The sequence below is a fragment of the Procambarus clarkii genome, chromosome 31 (assembly GCF_040958095.1).
Source record: "Procambarus clarkii isolate CNS0578487 chromosome 31, FALCON_Pclarkii_2.0, whole genome shotgun sequence".
NCBI classification, from domain to species: domain Eukaryota; kingdom Metazoa; phylum Arthropoda; class Malacostraca; order Decapoda; family Cambaridae; genus Procambarus; species Procambarus clarkii.
Window position 1 is genome coordinate 39,806,970 of NC_091180.1, and position 23,140 is coordinate 39,830,109.

General features: G+C 41.0%; 1 protein-coding gene across 4 annotated transcripts in view; it reads left to right on the forward strand.

Moving 5' to 3' along the window:
• The window catches only part of LOC138370361 (probable cytochrome P450 49a1), a 150,180-nt gene that overhangs the window by 106,742 nt on the left and 20,298 nt on the right, over positions 1-23,140 (forward strand). For all 4 annotated transcript variants that reach the window (XM_069334717.1, XM_069334718.1, XM_069334716.1 and 1 more), the window contains one exon: positions 18,314-18,483. In XM_069334717.1, the coding sequence (XP_069190818.1) occupies positions 18,314-18,483 (170 nt within the window). The remainder of the gene's footprint in view (positions 1-18,313; positions 18,484-23,140) is intronic.

The following is a 23,140-nucleotide window of genomic DNA, read 5'->3' on the forward strand; positions in this document are numbered from 1 at the left end:
CTCGTTGAACACTTTGATATTGTCTTCTCCTACCACACCTATTCTTTTAGTATGTGTTTATATATATATATATATATATATATATATATATATATATATATATATATATATATATATATATATATATATATATATATATATATATATATATATATTAGTATATTTTGGTAGCAGTCTTTCCTGTAGACATATATTATTAAATATGACCGAAAAAGTAAGATTAATGATTCTAACTCGAATTTTCTCAATCTTTCGTACATTTCTTTTCACTGTTGGAGGTAATTCAAAAATCAATTCTCCAAAATTCACTTTTATTTCTAGTCTGACGCGACACTTGAGCGCGTTTCGTAAAACTTATTACATTTTCAAAGACTTTACACATACACAACTGAATAGAACTTACATATCTCCGATTTGTTTATATCTACATTTGAGTTAGGTGGATGGGGTGAGATGGTATTTAATAGGGTATTAATTTCATCAACACAAGACAGAACACGAAACAATGGGTATTGAAATGGAAGTGATTGTAGAAAGCCTATTGGTCCATATTTCTTGATGCTTCTATATTGGAGCGGAGTCTTGAGGTGGGTAGAATATAGTTGTGCATTAATTGGCTGTTGATTGCTGGTGTTGACTTCTTAATGTGCAGTGCCTCGCAAACGTCAAGCCGTCTGCTATCGCTGTACCTATCGATGATTTCTGTGTTGTTTACTAGGATTTCTCTGGCGATGGTTTGGTTGTGGGAAGAGATTATATGTTCCTTAATGGAGCCCTGTTGCTTATGCATCGTTAAACGCCTAGAAAGAGATGTTGTTGTCTTGCCTATATACTGGTTTTTTTGGAGCTTACAGTCCCCAAGTGGGCATTTGAAGGCATAGACGACGTTGGTCTCTTTTAAAGCGTTCTGCTTTGTGTCTGGAGAGTTTCTCATGAGTAGGCTGGCCGTTTTTCTGGTTTTATAGTAAATCGTCAGTTGTATCCTCTGATTTTTGTCTGTAGGGATAACGTCTCTATTAACAATATCTTTCAGGACCCTTTCCTCCGTTTTATGAGCTGTGGAAAAGAAGTTCCTGTAAAATAGTCTAATAGGGGGTATAGGTGTTGTGTTAGTTGTCTCTTCAGAGGTTGCATGGCGTTTCACTTTCCTTCTTATGATGTTTTCGACGAAACCATTGGAGAAGCCGTTTTGACTAGGACCTGCCTTACCCTACAGAGTTGTTCGCCGACTTGCTTCCATTCATGTGCCCCAAAGAATGAGGTGATTTGGTAAAATGCTATGCCCAAGATAACTATCCGAGTGCCGGCGGTGGGGTGGTTCAAATAGCCTCGGCTATCACCTCATTTTGTCCGGTCGTGATGGTCAAGTGGATTAAGGCGTCTTGTACATACCAGTTGCGTTGCTCCTGGGAGTATGGGTTCGAGTCACTTCTGGGGTGTGAGTTTTCAGTTGCATATTGTCCTGGGGACCATTCAGGCTTGTTCGCATTTGTGTTCCTCACGTGTGCCCCAAAGAATGAGGTGATTTGGTAAAATGCTATGCCCAAGATTACTATCCGAGTGCCGGCGGTGGGGTGGTTCAAATAGCCTCGGCTATCACCTCATTTTGTCCGGTCGTGATGGTCAAGTGGATTAAGGCGTCTTGTACATACCAGTTGCGTTGCTCCTGGGAGTATGGGTTCGAGTCACTTCTGGGGTGTGAGTTTTCAGTTCCATATTGTCCTGGGGACCATTCAGGCTTGTTCGCATTTGTGTTCCTCACGTGTGCCCCAAAGAATGAGGTGATTTGGTAAAATGCTATGCCCAAGATTACTATCCGAGTGCCGGCGGTGGGGTGGTTCAAATAGCCTCGGTTATCACCTCATTTTGTCCGGTCGTGATGGTCAAGTGGATTAAGGCGTCTTGTACATACCAGTTGCGTTGCTCCTGGGAGTATGGGTTCGAGTCACAAATGGGGTGTGAGTTTTCAGTTATATATATATATATATATATATATATATATATATATATATATATATATATATATATATATATATATATATATATATTGTGACGGGACAGTGTTGGAGTGTTGATGTTCGGCAGTCCTCCAATGGCAGGTGTCAATGCCTGGTCACACTTACAAAAAAAAGATAGACTGCTTGCCTGTTGTCTGTGGTAAGTTAGAGGGAGGAACACGTAAAACACTAAATATGAACAATAAAACTTTAATATATTTACTTTAAACATAAATGAAAATAAAGACAAATCTCGGGGGAATGAAAAGTACAATTAAATAACAAAGATAAATGCAAAGACAATGTGAGACACAATAGTATAAAGGTGAAATAGTAAAAATGGTGCTGAGAATATTGGCTGTTGCTGAGACCTCCCTTCGTATACAAGCCAGTGAGCTTAGTATGCCAGAGAGAGAGATGTCAACTCTTAGAGCACAAAGAATATTCTGAAATTGATAGCTGGTCAGGGCTCCGACGTCGATTCAGGTAGAAGGCGCGGAGGTGCAGTGTGCAGGTGCGCGGTCGGCGAGTCACCAATCAGGAGCAGGCAGGCTGGTATGGGTAGTTTGCTGGTTTGACGACAAGCTGGCGTGGAGGGTGTTTGGAGTAAGGGGGAATCTTGGGTACGTTTTGCCTCCTGGACAAAACGTTTTGTGCTACCGGTGACGTATCTTGAATGTAGCATCTTATACTTGTTAACTGGACGTAACTTGAGGTAGGGAAGAGCAGGCTCAATCTCTCTAGAAAGAGATTATCGTCACAACTCTCCCCCGAACCCTGCGGTTCCAGGTGAAGTTACGTCTTCAGGTGGTAGAGTGGTAGGTGGAGCAGCCTCCACCTTATAGACTCTGGAGAGGGCGTCTGCTATGATGTTGTCAGAACTCTTGATGTAGAACTCTCCAGGTTGAAATTCTGCAGATATAAAGCCCATCGTAGAGGCCGTTGATTGTTGAATTGGGCTGGCTGCAGGAAGCGTAGGGGATTGTGGTCCGAGTAGATGGTGGTAGACCGAGCACTTTGCAGGTACGGTTCGAAGTGCTGCAATTTCAGGACGATGGAGAGTGGCTCTCTTTCGATCGTGCTGTAGTTCCTTGTAGCTGTAGTAGCTAACAGGTCGAATCTTCTCGCTTCGTTGTTGCATCAGGTCACCCCCGATGCCGGTACCACTGGCGTCGACATGGAGGATGAAAGGCTTCATGATATCTGGCGAGGCGAGAATAGTATTAGAACATGGCAAAGGAGCACTATTATAGTCCTGTAAATTGGGATGAAGATCAGGTAGGATTTCTGATTTGGAAAGCACCGTCTCAGTGTTCATGCTTTCGGGAGAAGCAGGGAAGGTTTCACTGTGGAGGTATGGACCTTTAAATGTAGAGACTGCTACCAACACAGTGGGGGGAATACCTTGATACTGCTTCAGGAGGTTGACCTGGCACAACTGGGTCTTCCGCCGCCTATCTGGAGTCTCAAGAACGTAGTTGTGGTTGTTCCTGCACTCCTTGATACGGTAGGGTCCTGAAAACTTGTTTTGCAATGGAGAACCTGGGATAGGAAAATATGCCAACACGAAGTCTCCTGGTTTAAATTTCCTTAATTTGCTGCTTTGGTCAAAATGAGTCTTCATCCTCTCGTGGGCTTTCAATAGGTTGTCATTAGTAAATTTACGTACTCTCTCTAGAATGTGTTTTAAGTTTTGAAGAAACTGAGGCACATTCTGTGAGTCACTGATGGTGGCATTACGTAGAGAGTCTTTGAAAGCTTTGAGAGAAGTACGGCACTTACGTCTGTAGAGCATCTCATAAGGAGATACTCCTAGAGACTCATTGGGGAGACTTCTGAAAATGCACATAATGATATCAAGTTGTTTATCCCAGTCCTTCAAGGTGTCATTGCAGAATTTCTTTAGGAGTGCTTTAATTGTCTGATGACTACGTTCAAGAGAACCCTGTGAAGCAGGATGATAGGGGCTGGACAGTACCTGTGTGATGCTGAACTCCTCCAGTGTCTTTTTGAAGAGATCACTGGTGAAGTTGGTGTCACAGTCGCTTTGAACTTCTCTTGGAAATCCATACTGGGTAAAGATCTTCAATAGGTGTTTCACCACAGTAGCAGCCGTAGTGTTCTTTACTGGAACTGCTATGGTGAATCTGGTGGTAGGACACATGATAGTTAATATATATGTGTTGCCAGAACTGGTCCGGGGTAAAGGACCAACACAGTCTATGATGAGTCTGTGGAAAGGTTTCTCAGGCATCTGGATGGGTTTTGGTGGAGCCTGGCGAATAGAGATGTTAGGTTTACCTGCCATCTGACATGTATGACACTGTTGTACGTACTTGTTAACGTCTTTTACCATACCTGGCCAGTTGTAGTCTTGTCTGATTCCGTGGTAGGTTTTGTTAAAACCATAGTGAGAAAGAGCTCCGTGGGCCAGGTGTAGAATATCGGGCCGTATGCTGGTGGGAATCACTAGTTGTTCGATATTGGCCCAATCGTCATCCTCCTTCAGGGCCCATGGGACCCGAAAATCCGATGAAAAATGGAATATTTACGAAAAATACTACAACGTTCTGGCAACACTGTGGTCCAAACCGTTTAATGATATCTTTAAAAATAACGTAATTAGAGTCAAATTTCCCGCTGCAACTTTCGTGAATCTGGTCCTCGCGCCGTGAGTACGCCGCGGGGTATTGTATCTTACGTTGTAGATGTCTTATTTTTCGTAATAGCGTTGAAAATAACATGTTATGCATAAAATGAATATAAACTAACACATATGGCAACACAACATATGGTCTGACACGAGGGTGGTGCAGTCAGTGACTGCGTGTCTCTCATGGAGAGAGGATGTATGCTGACGCGCTCACACAATATCTCCCAGAACATGCTATTTTTGTTATTTTTAGCTATTTGTACTGCAATATGACTTACCAAACGAACAAGAGAGAAGCATTGACAGCTAGATGCATGCGAGCTCTCCATACGAGCTGGCCGCAATGCGTAAATCACCAGTCACGAGTGACGGCAGGTTGAATAAACTTTGAGAGCGCGCTACGCAACTCCAACTTTTACAACTAGATAAAATTTCACAGCCTTTATTTATTATTCTATTTACATGAAACTTGCACATTATATGTAGAGTTTACGCCTCTATAAACGCATGTCATTATTCTTATCTACGTAGATTCATTGATTTTATAAATAATGATACACCTCATTTTGTTGCATACGTTTTTGGGAAACTTTTATAAAATCTGTATTATTGCACTAAATACATCTGGGATAATAATGTGACATGCAAATCTTTATTATATAGTAAGGTCATAGCTGAGTGTCGTATAAATGATTTTGGTTCACAATTGTGGGCTGTGAAATTTTTTGAACATGGTTGAAAAATTCGTCTTTTTTTTTTTTTTTCTCCGTCTCTATTTAGGCTGAGATGCTGAAACTTGGCCTAGGTGCAGCACCTTTCACATGTATCAGGATAATAAATTATGAATACCCTACAACAATTTTTTAAATCCTGGTCCCATGGCCCCTTCAGCTTGCTGGGTCTGTATCTGCGGTAGAGCAACTCATTCTCTAGGAAGAACCCAGGGATACTGTCAGGTTGAGTCTCAGCCTGGAAGAATAATGGTGTTAATGATTGATCTTCCCTCTGTAACTTACGGAACTCCAAACTGGTAAGATTAGGAGGTAGATTCTGAGGGTCTTGAGGGACAGCGGTAGCAGTAGAGTCAGCTGGTTGTGGTCGTGCAGCTTGTGCACGGGTGGTCACCAAAACCGGAGGAGAAACTTGATCACTTTCTTGAACCTCTGCTGTAACATATTCAAAGATGGGATTATCCATTACAGAGGTACACACCTGGGGTTTGTCCGTGATGATCAGGTTGGACGGTTGCAGATCTTCTGCCAAGTCGTTGCCCAGGAGCAGTTGCACTCCAGGCATGGGAAAAGGCTTTTCCCTGATGGCGACTTGGACTTCACCGTTCACGAAGGGACAATCCAGGTGGACTCTGGCGAGTGGATACAGAGTAGTAGCAGTGAGGTCAGTGATAAGGACGGTTTCTCCAGTGTAGGTGATGTTAGGCACAGCTGATTTCAATATAATAGACTGAAGAGCCGCTGTGTCCCTCAAGATCTTCAATTCGAAACGTCCCTCCGAATCTGTACCGTTGGTAGAGACAGTTCCAGGATACAGGTGTTAACTGAAGAGAGAAAGATCATTACCATGAACACCAACATTCATCACAGGCTTACCAGACTTAGGAGGAGTCTGCTTGGGTTTAGTAGATTCATTGCTCTTGTATTGAGCCTTCACACATCTATCTATGGTATGTCCATAGAGTTTGCAATACTTACAATACAATTGTGAGCTCGCTTCCTCTGTACTCACTTTATCGTAACCGTACCAAGACTTCTTACTGGGAGGTGGTGATGGTGTCAGCTGGTGAATGAGGCTGTAGGTGTCAGCCGACTTCGCACATTTGATGTAGTCGGTTTCTTCTTTATCTGCTAGATATAAATGGACGGAAAGGGGAACACGTCTCAAGAATTCCTCAACTAGCATGAGGTTGATGAGTTCTGCAAATGTAGAGACATGTGCTGCTTCTAGCCATTTCATAAAATATCGTTTCTTGGTATTGGCAAATTCTAGAAAGGTGGTGGTACTTGCTTTAAGATGGTCACGGAATTTTCGTCTGTAGCTTTCGATGGAGAGAAGGTAGGCGTCCAAAACTGTTTGCTTGAGGGTCTGGTAGTCATTCTCAGACGCTAAGGTACTGAGAGTAACTGCAGCTCTACCTGTAAGATGCACTCTGAGAAGGGTAGACCATTGGTCAGCAGGCCAGCTAAATTGATTAGCTAGGGTCTCAAAGGTGGTAAAAAAGACATCAATCTCTGTCTCAACGAATGGTGGCATTAACTTGCTGGTTAATGCTGGTGCTGTGACGTATGTTAGTGTTTATGGCGCTCCCATGGAGTTTCCTGAGACCCTCCTCCGGCATTTCTTCCAGAGGTATGGCCCTGTCGTCAGAGTGCGGATGAACTCGCTGTCTTCTGGGAAGTATTCGGGTGTGAAGACCAACATTCAAACCCTCGGGATGCGACTGAGGTCGGACATTCCATCCTCCATCTGGCTGTTAAGGTACTACGTGTGGGTGTTTTATGCCCGGCAACCCCGTACTTGTTTCCGGTGTGGCTTGTTGGGGCATCAGGCTGCCGGGTGCACTGCTGATCTAGTTGCTCCCATGAATTTGTTCCGTGAAGAGGATTTCCCGCTGCTCCCTCTGGAGGAGGACTCCGGGGGTGAGAAGGTGAGCGTCCCGTTTGCTGCTGAGGCTCCCCCAGCGTCGCCCGACGTTCCCCAGTTGTCACAGTCCCTCCTCCGGATGTTACTCCTGATCATGTCTCTGGCTGATCGTGCCTGCTGGTGCTGATGCCCGTGTCTCGGGTGTGCCTTCTGTTCCTTCCCTGCCAGGGGACTCTCCGCAGTGGGGTGTGGTGGCTTCCGCAGCCAGGGACAGTGCGGATGCTGGTGCTGGGCGTGGCCTGGTAGTGACTTTACGAAAGGATGCGCGCCGCTTTGGTTCCCTGCAGTCATCTGGTGGTGTGCCCGTGGCCGCTGGTGCTCCTGTGGTGATGCCCTCTGTCCGGCTCTCTCCTGTGGGGTTGTGACTTGAGGCTCTGGAGGCCGCGGTTGCCGGAATCCTGCTGTCTGAAAGGCCGGAGGACTTTCATGATGGGCAGGTTCCCGGTGTATGGAGTAGGGTGGCGGTTACTCGCCTCCGGAGTGACACCGTCTGGGTTCCCTGTTTGCAGGTGTTTGTTGCCGGGGTTCTGGATAACATGGCGTCCCCGGTGGAGGGTCAAGCCTCTTGGGGGAGGTGGCTGCTTTGGGAGGCGTTCCATGTGTGGTTCCCCCGGGTCTTGTTCTCGGGCAAATATGTTAGCTGATTTCATGTTCCTGTAGTGTTGTGTGCCCCTATGGCCTTTTGTTTGCCCTATTGTATTCTGTGCCCATGCCTCTCCCTTCTTTGTTGCGAGGTCGGTGTTTTGGTGAGGGTTTTTTTATTCCTGTATTTTCTTTTGTGTTGTTATTTTACCATGTGTGTTCTACTTATGCATTGCTAGACTGTGTTGTTTTTTGTTTTTTTTTATTTTTATTTTTATTTTTATTTTGTTTTTATTATTATTTTTTTTGTTTTTTGTTTTTGGCTTGTTGTGTGCTGTGTTTTTTTTTTGTTCTATTTCATGATGTCCTTTATGTTGTGTTTTGTTCTCGGTCCTTTCGGCCGGTGCTTGTTTGTTGCCGTGTATGTTACTATGTTTTGTTTTCTCGATTGCATGGATTGTTTGTTTATTATTATCGTATATTTTGGCCTCTCCCTTAGTTTGTTGCGAGGCGGTTGGTTTGGTGTGAGTGTTTTTTATTCATGTCTTGTTTCTATGATGTACCTTACACTGGTGTTTTATTATTGCATTACATGTTGTGCTTGTTTGTTATTTTTGTTTTGTTTGTTGTTTATTGTGATTTTCTTGTTATGTTTCATGTTATACATCTTGTTGTTTGTTTGGTTTTATAATATTTTGTTTTGTTTTATACTGTTTTGTTTTGTAATGTTACTGTGCTTGTTTTTTTGACATTGTTTTCTCTTTTGTTGTATGCTCTTGCATTTCTCGTGTTTGTAATTTGTTGTCCTGTGCTGTCGGTCCTTCTGGCCGGTGGTTTATTGTTTTGTTTTGTTTTGTTCTGTTTTCTAATGTACTTTTCATGTTTTTATTGTATTTAAATTGCATGTGTTACATGTAAAAATAAAAATAAAAATAAACTAGGGTCGCAGTGACATGTAATGGTTGTATTACGTAGTTGCTGAATTGTAGGTTAACTCAGAAAAGGTTCTTTAGAACTGATAACATTATTGTATAAGTTGTATTCTACATTATTATACAGTAATTAGAGTATTATTGGGTCATTCAAGATCAAGGAGACTCTGATACTACAGTAAGGTCACTGTCTAGGGTCCAACCCGTTCTCGCAAATTTAATAAGTCAATATTGACTTATTAGTTGCGTGCATAGGTGACATACTAAACATAATAGTTTCCCTTGAAAAGCTTCATAGAAAACACCGACCTTACCTAACCTACTTAGTATGTTAAAATAAGCATCTTATAGCTTCGTAATTACAATTGTTACTTAACCTATTATAGGTATAGGTTAGGTAATAATTGTAATTACGAAGCAATAAGATGCTTATCTTAACATACTAAGTAGGTTAGGTAAGGTCGGTGTTTTCTATGAAGCTTTTCAAGGGAAACTATTATGTTAAGTATGTCACCTATGCACATATTTAATAAGTCAATATTGACTTATTAAATTTGCGAGAACGGGTTGGAGGGTCGCTGTGCCTTGTAACTATTGAGTTACCAGACAACAACATCACGCAGCATCATGATCACCCCAAACTCAAATGAGGAAATTTGATTTAATATGCACTGCTGTGCAGTAGTCATTCTGACTGATGGTATAACTAAGTTGCTAACTAGCTAAAATAATGTAATATTAGAGAACTGAAAAGGTTTATTCAGTAAAATCAAGGAAGATTCTGAGTCGACAGTGAGATTAGTAGCCTAGTCATTCTGACCTTTGAGCTAATTGAATTGCAGCTCATAGGCTTGACACTGTAAACTCATTAATACATCCTCAACTTTAGATGAGAATTGAGTTTATTAAATCAGTCTCTATAAGTATAGTCAACTGTAATTAATTGTGAGTACGGACTAGGCTAGTACTCAGTTGAGACTAACTAAAGTCCCTAAAACCTACCTAAATAGATGGTTTAAATTTCTAACCTACCTAAGTAGAGGACTAAGCTAATTGTGATAACTCACTAATTCTTAGTGGAGTTACTCTAGCTAAATTGTGAGCAGTAATGTACTCGAATTAATTAACATTGTGAGCTATATCGAGCTCGAATTAATTAACATTGTGAGCTATATCGAGCTCGAATTAATTAACATTGTGAGCTATATTGAGCTCGTTAACAGAGTGAGCTATATTGAGCTCGAATTAACGAGGTGGAGCATTGTAGCGTTGAATTATCATGGTGAGCAATATTGAGCTCGAATTCACATGGGGAACAATAAAACACTCAATTATTACGTTAATTCACAGGTGAGCTGTAAGATCATCTCGGGTTATTAGTGCAAGATTCTTGTTGAAGAATAGTTAAGCACGAAATCTAGGCAGATTCTCTGGTGAGCAGTGCTCGAATTAGCGCGGGAAGCATTGTAGCGTTCAATTATCATGGCGAGCAGTGCTCGTATTAACATGGGGGAACATTAAAGCGCTCAGTTGTCATGCTAACTCAGGGTGAGTTATATTGAACTCGAATTAACGAGGTGGAGCAGTGTAGCGTTCAATTATCATGGTGAGCAGTGCTCGTATTAGCATGGGGGAACATTAAATCGCTCAAATTTCTACGTTAACTCAGAAGTGAGCTATATTGAGTTCATTAAGCATGTTAAGTAACAATGCTTATGTTTTAATTATGATGCATTAAACGAAGGGAAACCTTAGCTTGCTGTAAATTTAATTACTGCCACGATTAATCCTATTCAAAGATAATGTGTAACATTTTCCCAACCTAAACGTTTCACGGGTTATTAGTTCTCTGTAGATTCACTTACGTATTGGTATGTTTGCAAGTTTGTTTGTGCTGCGCTCCTACAGTAATTAAGCAGAAACAAAAGAAAAACAGCTCAAACAAAAATTGATGCAAGTATTTTTCACTAATTCTTAGTGCAGAAAACGTTGAATTAATAAGGTTTTCTTGGCAAACCTTAAGCGCAGGTATTATGGACCTTGGTCCTAGTGAATTTGCTCGATGACTTCGTGTTACTGCTAAATTCAGGAAATGCTAGATGCATTAGATGCTAGATTCTATAGCCTAATATTATTGATTACCTAGGGAGTGCTAGATTCTCTAGCCTAATATTATTAATTACCTAGGGAGACTGAGTGTGGCCAATTATTACTCGTCGTCGAATAATAATGTGACTTGTAATTGTTTAGGTACGGACCACTGGATTTCCACTGAGAGCTATAGAACACCTCGGCGAATACTAATTGTACTACATTCAGTCTGGGTTTATTACTCAGCTGTGTTTCTCATTCAGCTTGTTGCTGGAGAATTGATTTACTGCTGACTAATTTATTATTGTTGGCAGGCCTAGGCTTGTTCATATTCAGAACTTTACCTGTAAGTAAGTAGCCACCTGCAGATTGGAGCATATTCATGCCCAATCCTTTAACATGTCCAGTAATGAACTGGTAATAGTAGTCTGCTCCCACTAGTACATTTACATTGTTAAGGCGGTCAGACGTTAACTTGTTGTCAGCCAAATTAATTTCACGTTCCTGCAGGAAGTGGGCTGTGTACCCCAGATCCTTAATATTTAGGTCAAAAGGTATTTGATCTACAACAAAGGCTTGGATAGCCTTGACATGACTACCTAGTCGTACAAGCGGTTGAACTACTGAGTATTCTTGGGGTCCTCGATTTATCATGAACCCTGACAGGTTTAATTTTACCTGTCTGATTGGTTGTAAATTGAGTGCCTCTGCCGCTTTCTGAGTAATGAAAGTTCTCTGGGATCCTTGATCAAATAATCCACGAGTGGTGATCTTGACTTCTTTGTTCTTAACTTGAAATTAGGCAGTGGGCAAGGTTGCATCCACTTGAGATGCTGGTGAAATTACGCTGTACACATCTCGCACCTTGCAGCACTGTACTGGTGTAGATTCTCTACTTCCTATTCTAGGATTAACACAATTTGTCTTGACAAATTTGCACAGTGCAGCATGATGCTTGCCCCTTCTACACCTATTGCAGGTGTTCAGTGGGGGTGTCACAGCTATTAACATTATGTGATTTGAAACTCCTAGAACATTTGTGTAACTGTTTGAGTCGTCTGACTCGTGTGTCTCTATTAGGATAATTAGTAAATTTGTACAGAGAATGGTTTTGATTGTAAAACAAACATGATCCCCATCCTACAGTTCGTTTAGGGGTCACCTGTTTTGGTGAAACTGTAACTGCAGGTTGTGATGGTTTTGCTGCTTGCATTTGCTTGAAATTTAGTCTCTTGTGAGTACTTGGTGTACTCTGGGGAGCAATTATTGAGCTCTTGGGAGCACTCATTGGACTCTTAGGTCCCTTAGGAGCACTTATGGGGCTCTTGGGCCTTACTGATGAATCAGTGTTTGACCTGTTGTTATTACATGTTATTACCTCTGTTGGGTTGGCATAATAACTACAATAAATGTGGTGCAATAGTGTAAAATAGTGCAATGTTTTTGGATTTTGTAATTTTATATATTATATACACTAGTAGAAATTATGTGTATAAGAAATTAAATGAACACAAGAGTATTAATTGTGTTTGGCAAGTATTCTACTACCATAAATAATATTTAACACCTGAATGTATTTCCTAATTGTGGAATATAATGTTATCAGGTTTAGTAATGATTAATTAGTATGGATCCGGTTCGAAAAGGACCAAAATATTGGGTATCTGGGGCTTCGACTCATATATTGAATTATTTAATAATGATAATTAACATAAATCGAAGGACCACCCACTTTTGAGAAAAGAGGGAAAGCAAATATAAGTGATTATAAAATTTGACACTATAGAACCAGTGCGTATGTATGGTAATTGATTTAACAATCACTTAAAAGACAATGAATAGACTGTATTATTAATTTATTAAAGTCATAGCCTCAAATATCAACATTGGGAGGGTATTTCTAGAAGTTCATATATATCTAGGAACGAGTGTGGTTCGTCACTAGTTCATTAAAGGGTTAGTACCAAGAATATTATATGATGGTTAAGCAAGAAATCATTCTCATTTAAAGTTCATGAGACTATCAAATTGTGCTAGATTTCTTAAATCATATAAATGAAATATTCTTGACTAATGATTAATTATCAACGTCACTTAATGAAATAAGATATAAATTGAAACTGATTCAGCTGCTTAGCTGTGATAGTGAACGAAGATGTAGAGTCGTGATGGCATCATCTGGTACTTGCTGTAACACACGTGCCCGAGCGTGGCGTGGGAAATTGAGAAAGACCACGGCCGCTTCAACACAAGCTGAAATTCCAACTAAAAGTACAAATTGTCTATACCAGGTAAATTGTGTCATCACTATTCATTAGGAGGGACAGAGCAAAATCCTTACAGACGTACTTGTTGTTTAGCGAGGTCTAGCGACGTAACGATGGATACAGTGTAAGAAATTTAAAGGAGCTCAATTAAATTATAAGAACACTTAACCTGTTGGTTATCCGCAGATCACTATTAGGCCGCTTAATAGTAAGGGCCTGGCGTTGTGGTTGTAAATTTGGCTCTCCCCGGACGCTCGTGCCGCAATTCTGGTGATGTCTCTAGCAATGGCGTCGCTACCTCTCGTGTTGATAGCGTCGATAGCAATGGCGTCTCCATGCCTCCTTCTCCCTCAATCCTCTCACACGCGTTCGCAATTCAATTTAGTAAAGACGGAGAATTCTTTTCCGTGTAATTACTTACGTAATACGTTTAAGAGAATAAGGTTGCAATTGTAGGGAATTAAATATTGTTTATATTCTTGCTAGATGGTGTTGAATATGCACAGTGTCCTTATTAACGTGAAATGGGGAGAATTTCCATGGTGTTCGTAGATAACAGATAAAACTGTTATTTAGTGATATTTGTAATTAATAACTCTCGGTTATTGGATCATTAATGGTTATATTATCAGTTATTAATTATTATACAGAGTACTGATAAAAGTAGAGAACCTTATTCAATTCTCTAACAGATTAGTAATAATTATGTCCTGCTGGACATTATCTGACGCAATAGGCTTCCCGGTGTCGTGAGAATTTCAGCAAATGACGTGCAGATAGAGAAATATAAATTTATATTAGCACTACAGTTAGTAGAGTTAATAGTTACTGTGGTTAATACAATAATGATGTATTGTAATACAAGAAATGATGTATTAGTGTTGGAAACTTTCCAACAGTGTGGGTGGGACGGTATGGTGTGGGTATGGCGGAATAATGTGGCTGTATGGAGTGAGTGTGTGGCGGAATAGTGTGGCTATATGGAGGGGATGTAGTGATATGGTGCGGCAGTATGGCGTGGGTTTGGCAGTATAGTGTGGCGGTGATGTGGGTGTGGCAGTATGGCGTTGATGTGGCGGAATTGTGTGGCACTATGGCGTGGGTGTGGCAGAACAGTGTAGTTGTATGGCGTGGGTGTGGCGGAACAGTGTGGTTGTATGTCGTGGGTGTGGCGGTACGGCGTGGGTGTGGCGGAACAGTGTGGTTGTATGGCGTGGGTGTGGCAGTATGGCATGGGTGTGGCAGAACAGTGTGGTTGTATGGCGTGGGTGTGGCGGTACGGCGTGGGTGTGGCAGTATGGCATGGGTGTGGCAGAACAGTGTGGTTGTATGGCGTGGGTGTGGCGGTACGGCGTGGGTGTGGCGGTATGTTGTGGGTGTGACGGTGTGGGGGAAACTCTCCAGCATATTATTGGATATACAATAATAAAGTAAATAATTGATTTAAAAAAAAATTAGAGAAGTGGACTGTAAAAACTTCTTAACGTTACTGGGATTATTTCTCCTACACACTTTTTTGGGGGTAAAACTAATAATGCAGGAACTACCTATTACATATAAATGTCGAAATAATTTCAATAATAAATTTAATTAATTAATCAAGTTATAGAGTTAGAAGTCTTCATTTCATCTGGTCCAAGTCTCAGCGTCGTAGCATAAATAGGATGGGAGAAAAAAATATTGAAATAGGTTTCAAAAATTTTCCAAAATAGTTAAAAACGATTATCAAACACAAGTGTCAACTGAAATCATGTCTATGAATCTCAGCTATCATAATAGCATATATTAAAATATATATATATATATATATATATATATATATATATATATATATATATATATATATATATATATATATATATATATATATATATATATATATATATATATATATTATATATATATAACCAGTTTTATTTAAAAAAAATAAGTTAAAAAAATGTTGATTTTTTTCAATTTTATTTTTCTTATTTGTTTATCGGACGATTTGCATGAAACTTATACACCTGACTGCACGTAAGCCTATCTGAAAGGGTGACAATTTTGGAGGAAATTGGTTGATGTCAACCTCAGCAACAGATGGCAGCACCTTAGACTTCTTTATTTCCTGTAACATAAACGTTCATATAACTCTTTCATTTTTTATTCAATTTACATGAAAATTTCCCCTTATATGAAAAGTTTATGTCTCTACAAACCTGTATAAGCATTTTTTTCTAAGTTCGTTTATTGATTTTATAATAGCAATAAACATGTAACATTTGCATATTTTTTGGGGGGGACTTTGACTATTTGTATTAGGAAAACTAAACATGTTTTGGAAAATCCCTATCTTCAGATCCTTTATTATATTCTAATATGTCAGAAAAGTGCCCTAGAATGGTTATATATAAAACGTGTGGTTGCATATACACACTTGAAAATGTGTAATATTCGTTGAAAAAACAAACAAATTTAATCTCCTTTCTATTTAGGCTGCAGTACTGAAACTTGGAACACTTGTAGCCCTTTCCATATACAACTAGTCAAAAAATATTCTTTGACTTTGAACAACTTTTAATAAACTAATCTAATGGCCACTTAATGAGGAATGCGTCAAACAGCCTTCCGTAACCAGTTTGATCTTGTCTGGGCGTGTTGACTTGGTAAGCATGTGATTCACTGGAAAAGGCGATCCTCCCTCGTAGATAAACTCCACTCTGTGAAATTAACATTATGTAATTTCTTAATGACTACGAGTGTATCCATTAACATCCATTGAAACGGGGTTGACTGATTAGGGGAAACACATTTACTGGTGTTTTTTGATGATCTAGCGTCTTAACGATTGGACAACCTATAACACGGGATTATGGTCATAAAACATGAAAAAGGGTTACTCATCCAACCGGACGTTGTGTCCTCAATAACAGATGAAGCTGGCAGCAAAGTCTGGGATCCGATAATGCTCGGATGATCCGTATAATAGGCGATGATAATGGCGAGCTCCGGGACACCGATCAAAGATGTTTTCTCCTCAGCCAAGTCTCTAGGCAAGTGGCCAGTGACGCACGCACCACCTGGTTCCCTCACTGTGCATGAACACGCATATAAGTCACGATATTTTATTCTGGTTTACTATCTGATTAAAGCATTGCCGTCGTTATGTAAAGTCATAAAAACGCACTCCAGGTATTAACAGACGATTTTTCGCTGTATGTATTATTGAACCGAAGTGTCGTTAGATTAACAACGAATATATAGATAATATTCCGTTCGTGACTTTAACCCAGCTGTAATCAGTGGGATGCAGCAGTGGAAAACTTTATCTAGAAACAGGGATATAATTTGCTCTAATGAATTAAATCAATTTCCAATCAATTTTACCTTGTAAATTTAACGAAGGTTAGACTGGGTTTAATTCGATTTATATAAAGTTAAAGAAACTGGGAAGCTGATGTAACAACGGCATTGATATTAGTGGTAATTTGGTTGCACTACTCTACTTGTTAGTAGGGTTAGTAAATTTGATTTCCTAGCACAATAAATTTATCTTATCGTACTAGGGGTTAGTATTTGGGGTGTCGGAAATTTCCAACAGACAGTACGGTGTGGCGGAAAGGCGAAGGTATGGCAAAGGTGTGGCGGTGTGGCGAAGGTGTGGCGGTATGGTGAAGGTGTGGCGGTATGGCGAAGGTGTGGCAGTATGGCGAAGGTATGGTGGTATGGTGAAGGTGTGGCGGTATGGTGAAGGTGTGGCGGTATGGTGAAGGTGTGGCGGTAAGGCAAAGGTGTGGCGGTATGGCGAAGGTGTGGCGGTATGGCAAAGGTGTGGCAGTAAGGTGAAGGTGTGGCAGTATGGCGAAGGTGTGGCAGTATGGCGAAGGTGTGGTGGTATGGCGAAGGTGTGGCAGTATGGCGAAGGTGTGGTGGTATGGTGAAGGTGTGGCGGTATGGCGAAGGTGTGGCGGTATGGTGAAGGTGTGGCGGTAATCGAAGGTGTGGCGGTATGGTGAAGGTGTGGCGGTATGGCGAAGGTGTGGCAGTATGGCGAAGGTGTGGCGGTATGGCGAAGGTGTGGCGGTATGGCGAAGGTGTGGCGGTATGACGAAGGTGTGGTGGTATGGCGAAGGTGTAATGATATGGTGAAGGTGTGGCAGTATGGCGAAGGTATGGCGGTATGGCGAAGGTGTGGTGGTATGGCGAAGGTGTGGCAGTATGGCGAAGGTGTGGCGGTGTGGTAGTATGGCAAAGGTGTGGCAGTATATTGTAGCAGTATAGTGTGGCAATATGGCATGGGTGTGGCAGTATGGCGTGGTGTGACGGTATGGTGTGAGTGTGGCAGTATGGTATCGGTGTGGTGTGAGTGTGGCGGTATGGTGTGGGTGTGGCGGTCAGGTGTGGGTTTGGTGGTAACATATGGGTGTGGCAGTATGGTGTAGGTTTGGTGTGGGTTTGGGTGTGGGTGTGGCAGTGGTGTGGATGTGGTGTGGGTGTTGACGTGGTGTAGGTGTGGCTCAAACGTCAATCAGCTGGTATAGAGATTCCTGAGCCTATTAAGCTCTATCAAATCTTCATTTGAAACTGTGTATGGAGTCTGCATCCATCACACTGTGGCTTGATGCATTCCATTTGTTAACTACCTGACACTGAAAAAAATTCTAATGTCTTTATGGCTCATTTGGGTAATAAGTTTCCACCTGTGTCCCCTTGTTCGTGTTTCACCTGTGCTAAAGTGTTTGTCTTTATTTACCCTGTCAAATCCCCAGAGAATTTTGTAGGCGGTTACCATGTCTCCTTTTATTTTTCTTGGTGAGAGTCAACAAGTTGTACTTACCTAGATGTACTCACCTACTTGTGCTCATCAAGTTGTGCTGACCTACAACTATGGGAGTACAACTATGAGTACAACTATGACAATCTTGGGTTAAAAGTTGCTCATGTGCCTGTTGACCTATACTTGAAACTTTTCTTTCTCATACCCAATGGAAACGTTAGTGGAGGTTTCAACACGTTTTATGTTTGCTGGGATGGCTCCCACTGATTTTGTCATTGATTCATTACGGTAATATGATTTTATTTTGGAATGACATCCATTATTACATTTATGAAAACAATTTAATTACAATTTCGCTTCTAACTTTTTTTCTGTAGACATCGTCGACTGCGGCGTTTACCATGTACAACCTGGCCCGAAGCCCGGAGAAGCAGACGTGTCTACAGCAGGAGTTGGACCAGGTGCTTGGGGACGGCTGCCAGCCCCTCACCTCGCACCACATGGCCAGACTCACCTACACCAAAGCCTGCGTCAGGGAAACCCTGAGGTGAGGGAGTACCACCTAAGGAGAGAGAGCACGGGTGATGGAGGGAGAGCACCGAGTAAGTGAGGGAGAGCACCGAGTAAGGGAGAGAGAGCACCGGGTAAGGGAGGGAGAGCACTGAGTAAGGGAGGGAGAGCACCGGGTAATGGATGGAGAGCACCGGGTAATAAAGGGAGAGCACCAAGTAAGGGAGGGAGAGCACCGAGTAAGGGAGGGAGAGCACCGGGTAATGGAGGGAGAGCACCGAGTAAGGGAGAGAGAGCACCGGGTAATGGATGGAGAGCACCGGGTAATAAAGGGAGAGCACCAAGTAAGGGAGGGAGAGCACCGAGTAAGGGAGGGAGAGCACTGAGTAAGGGAGGGAGAGCACCGGGTAATGGAGGGAGAGCACCGAGTAAGGGAGAGAGAGCACCGGGTAATGGATGGAGAGCACCGGGTAAGGGAGGGAGAGCAATGAGTAAGGGAGGGAGAGCACCGAGTAATGAGGGAGAGCACCGAGTAATGGAGGGAGAGCACCGAGTAAGGGAGGGAGAGCACCGAGTAATGGAGGGAGAGCACCGAGTAAGGGAGGGAGAGCACCGGGTGATGGAGAGAGAGCACCGAGTAAGGGAAGGAGAGCACCGGGTGATGGAGAGAGAGCACCGAGTAAGGGAGGGAGAGCACCGGGTGATGGAGAGAGAGCACCGAGTAAGGGAAGGAGAGCACCGGGTGATGGAGAGAGAGCACCGAGTAAGGGAGGGAGAGCACCGGGTGATGGAGAGAGAGCACCGAGTAAGGGAGGGAGAACACCGGGTGATGGAGAGAGAGCACCGAGTAAGGGCATCCCTTAGATTTCCTCACTCATCTCCGACCTCCTTATAACCATCCCTTCTCTCTTTCCAAACTTCAGTCCGCCCTGGTTCACTGCGGTTCTATGGTAACGGGCTCAGATGATATTCATTATGAGATGCTTCGCCATCAATGCGCGTTTTGGTATTTACTGAATCTGTATAACCGTATATGAGAGTCGTGGTCAGTCCCTGAGGACTGGCTCGCAGCGGATGTTCTCCTTATTCGGAAAACAGGGTATGCAGCCGCTCAGCAATGGACCGGAGTCATTGCCATTTTAGCTGTTTGTTATAGTGCCACTGGATGGACATTAACGTAACGTAAACTCGATGTTGTAGTAGTTTAGTCTCTTGTTGTTTAATAAATTATTTATTTTATAGAAAACGGTCTTTGATGTCAACCCTTCAACCATTCTTTTCCACCTATGTTCTGCTTTATACGATTGTGCAATGCCACATTCTTTTAATGACGGCTGTTCATGGGAATTCGAATTCCAATTCATAGCACCACATCAAATACAAATATTTGATTGTGAGAACCCGTCGGTTACCTTTTATTGGTTTTAACGTCCTGTTTAACTAGGAGGAACCAGCGGCCTATGTGGAGAGGTTTTCACCCTAGTGGTGGAGGCCTGGTGGTTTGCTCCCACTTTTCCTTTTTCTAATGGGCCCCCTGCCTGCAGTAGAAGCATCTACAGTGTGCAGTTCTTTATGCTTGAGGTCCACCTCGTAAGGGAGGAAGGCGTAGAAAAAAATCTCACACTGTCTTAATCGACTGAGCTACGACAGGGAAAAAGAGTTGAAACCGAAGTTCTACTGAACTTACTGGATCCCGTAGCCTCTCCGAGGCACAAACCAGGATTTTACACAACTCCCCCCTGGACACCCGAACTATTGACATAGCTCGGGTGCAGGGGGGAGCTGTGTAAAATCCTGGTTTGTACCTCAGAGAGGCTACGGGATCCAGTAAGTTCAGTAGAACATCGGTTTCAACTCTTTTACCCTGTCGTAGCTCAGTCGATTAGGGCAGTGTCTGGGATGCTCCCAGAGGCAGGTTTGAATCATCGTCACGGCCCTTGTGGATTTGTTCGTTTGTTTCCTATTTGTTTATTTTAAATATTATTATCATATTATATTCAGAACATAAATTATTGATTTAGTTATGTTAGTTTAGGTTAGGTTAAGATAGGTTAGGTAGGTTTCGTTAGGTTCTGCCATATATATATATACGTTAGTTTTAACTAAAATTTAAAAAAAATTAGCTCATACATAATGAAATGAATAGCTTTATCATTTCATAAGAAAAAATGAGAAAAATATTGAACTTCTGGAAAACTTGGCTTATTACGCAAATCGGGCCTTGCATAGTAGGTCAAGAACGGCATTCTGGCTACTAGGTACAACATACCTAGTATAAATAAATAAATAAATATATATATATATATGTCGTACCTAGTAGCCAGAACGCACTTCTCAGCCTACTATGCAAGGCCCAATTTGCCTAATAAGCCAAGTTTTCATGAAATAATTGTTTTTCGACTACCTAACCTAACCTAACCTAACTTTTTCGGCTACCTAATTTACCTATGAGGTCAATTTTTTTTTATTACAGTTAAAATTAATGTAGATATATGGCCGAACCTAACCAACCCTACCTAACCTAACCTAACCTATGTTTATAGGTTAGGTTAGGTAGCCGAAAAAGTTAGGTTAGGTTAGGTTAGGTAGGGTTGGTTAGGTTCGGTCATATATCTACATTAATTTTAACTGTAATAAAAAAAATTGACCTCATACATAATGAAATGGATAGCTTTATCATTTCACAAGAAAAAAATTATAGAAAATATATTAATTCAGGAAAACTTGGCTTATTAGGCAAATCGGGCCTTACATAGTAGGCTGAGAAGTGCATTCTGGCTATTAGGTACGACATATATATATATATATATATATATATATATATATATATATATATATATATATATATATATATATATATATATATATATATATATATATATATATAATATATATATATATATATGTCGTACCTAATAGCCAGAACGCACTTCTCTGCCTAATATGCAAGGCCCGATTTGCCTAATAAGCCAAGTTTTCATGAATTAATAGTTTTTCGACTACCTAACCTACCTAACCAAGCCTAACCTAACTTTTTCGGCTACCTAACCTAACCTAACCTAAAAAGATAGGTTAGGTTAGGTTAGGTAGGGTTGGTTAGGTTTGGTCATATATCTACGTTAATTTTAACTCCAATAAAAAAATATTGACCTCATACATAATGAAATGGGTAGCTTTATCATCTCATAAGAAAAACAATTGAGAAAATATAATAATTCAGGAAAACTTGGCTTATTAGGCAAATCGGGCCTTGCATAGTAGGCCGAGAAGTGCGTTCTGGCTACTAGGTACGACATATATATATATATAAGTTTCCATGAATTAATTTTTTTTCGACTACCTAACATACCTAACCAAACCTAACCTAACTTTTTCGGCTACCTAACCTAACCTAACCTATAAAGATAGGTTAGGTTAGGTAGGGTTGGTTAGGTTCGGTCATATATCTATGTTAATTTTATCTATTATAACAAAAAATTGACCTCATACGTAATGAAATGGGTAGCTTTATCATTTCATAAGAAAAAAATTAGAAAAAATATATTAATTCAGGAAAACTTGGCTTATTAGGCAAATCGGGCCTTGCATAGTAGGCTGAGAAGTGAGTTCTGGCTACTAGGTACGACATTATATATATATATATATATATATATATATATATATATATATATATATATATATATATATATATATATATATATATATATGTAAATGTTCGTTTATTCAAAATTGCTAATCTCTGAATGTTCTTCACCGATTGCTTTAAAATTTTCACACGACGTTCCATTCGCATCCGAGCAGGTTTGTATATACATATTATATAGATTTCACGATTGTGATATGAAAAACATGCTTCATTTGAAAAACTGTGTTTTTCATGTGTTTTTTATGTGAGGGAAATCTTCGAAACGTCTTTACCGATTGCTTTGAAATTTGGACACAACGTTGCATTCGAATAGACGCGTCTTTTTATATATCTACTGTATTCATGCCTCACCTGTGACCGGAAAAAACATGCTTTTTTTTTAAAAACAGCGCCATCTGTTTGACATAAAAGCAACAAACGCTGTAATCTCTGAAAGTTCTTCACCGCTTGCTTTGAAATTTTGACACAAAGTTGTATTCGAATAGGCACGTCTTTACATTGTGACGGTAAAGCGTTGGAGTGTTGATGTTCGGCTGTTTCAATAGCTGGGGGCAGGGCCTCGTCACATTACATAAAAAAAAAGATGATTGTTTGCCCGTTTGTCTGTGGTAAGGTAATGGGAAGACACACAAAACACAAAGTATAAACAATGAAATTTGAATTACTCTAGAAAACAAGATATGAATAAAGACAATCTCTTGGCTTACGTAAAATTCATAACAAGTCAACAAACAAAATAACATGAATAATTAATGGCAGTAAAAATTTACTCTAAGACAATAAAGAGCAGGTAATAGTGATAGTAATATAAATCAGGTCAGGTGCTGAGAATACTGGCTTTAAGCTGCTACCTCCTTTAGTACACGACAGCCAGAGCTTTGTTTGTCTACTATAGAGAGATGTCAACTCCAAGGAGCACAGAGATATTCTGAGGAGTACGGCGTGTGCTGGCCCAGACGTCGACTCAGGTAGTGGCGTGAGTGCAGGTGCGGCGACACACCAGCCAATCAGGAACAGGCAGGCGGAGAATGAGTAGTTTGCTGGTTTG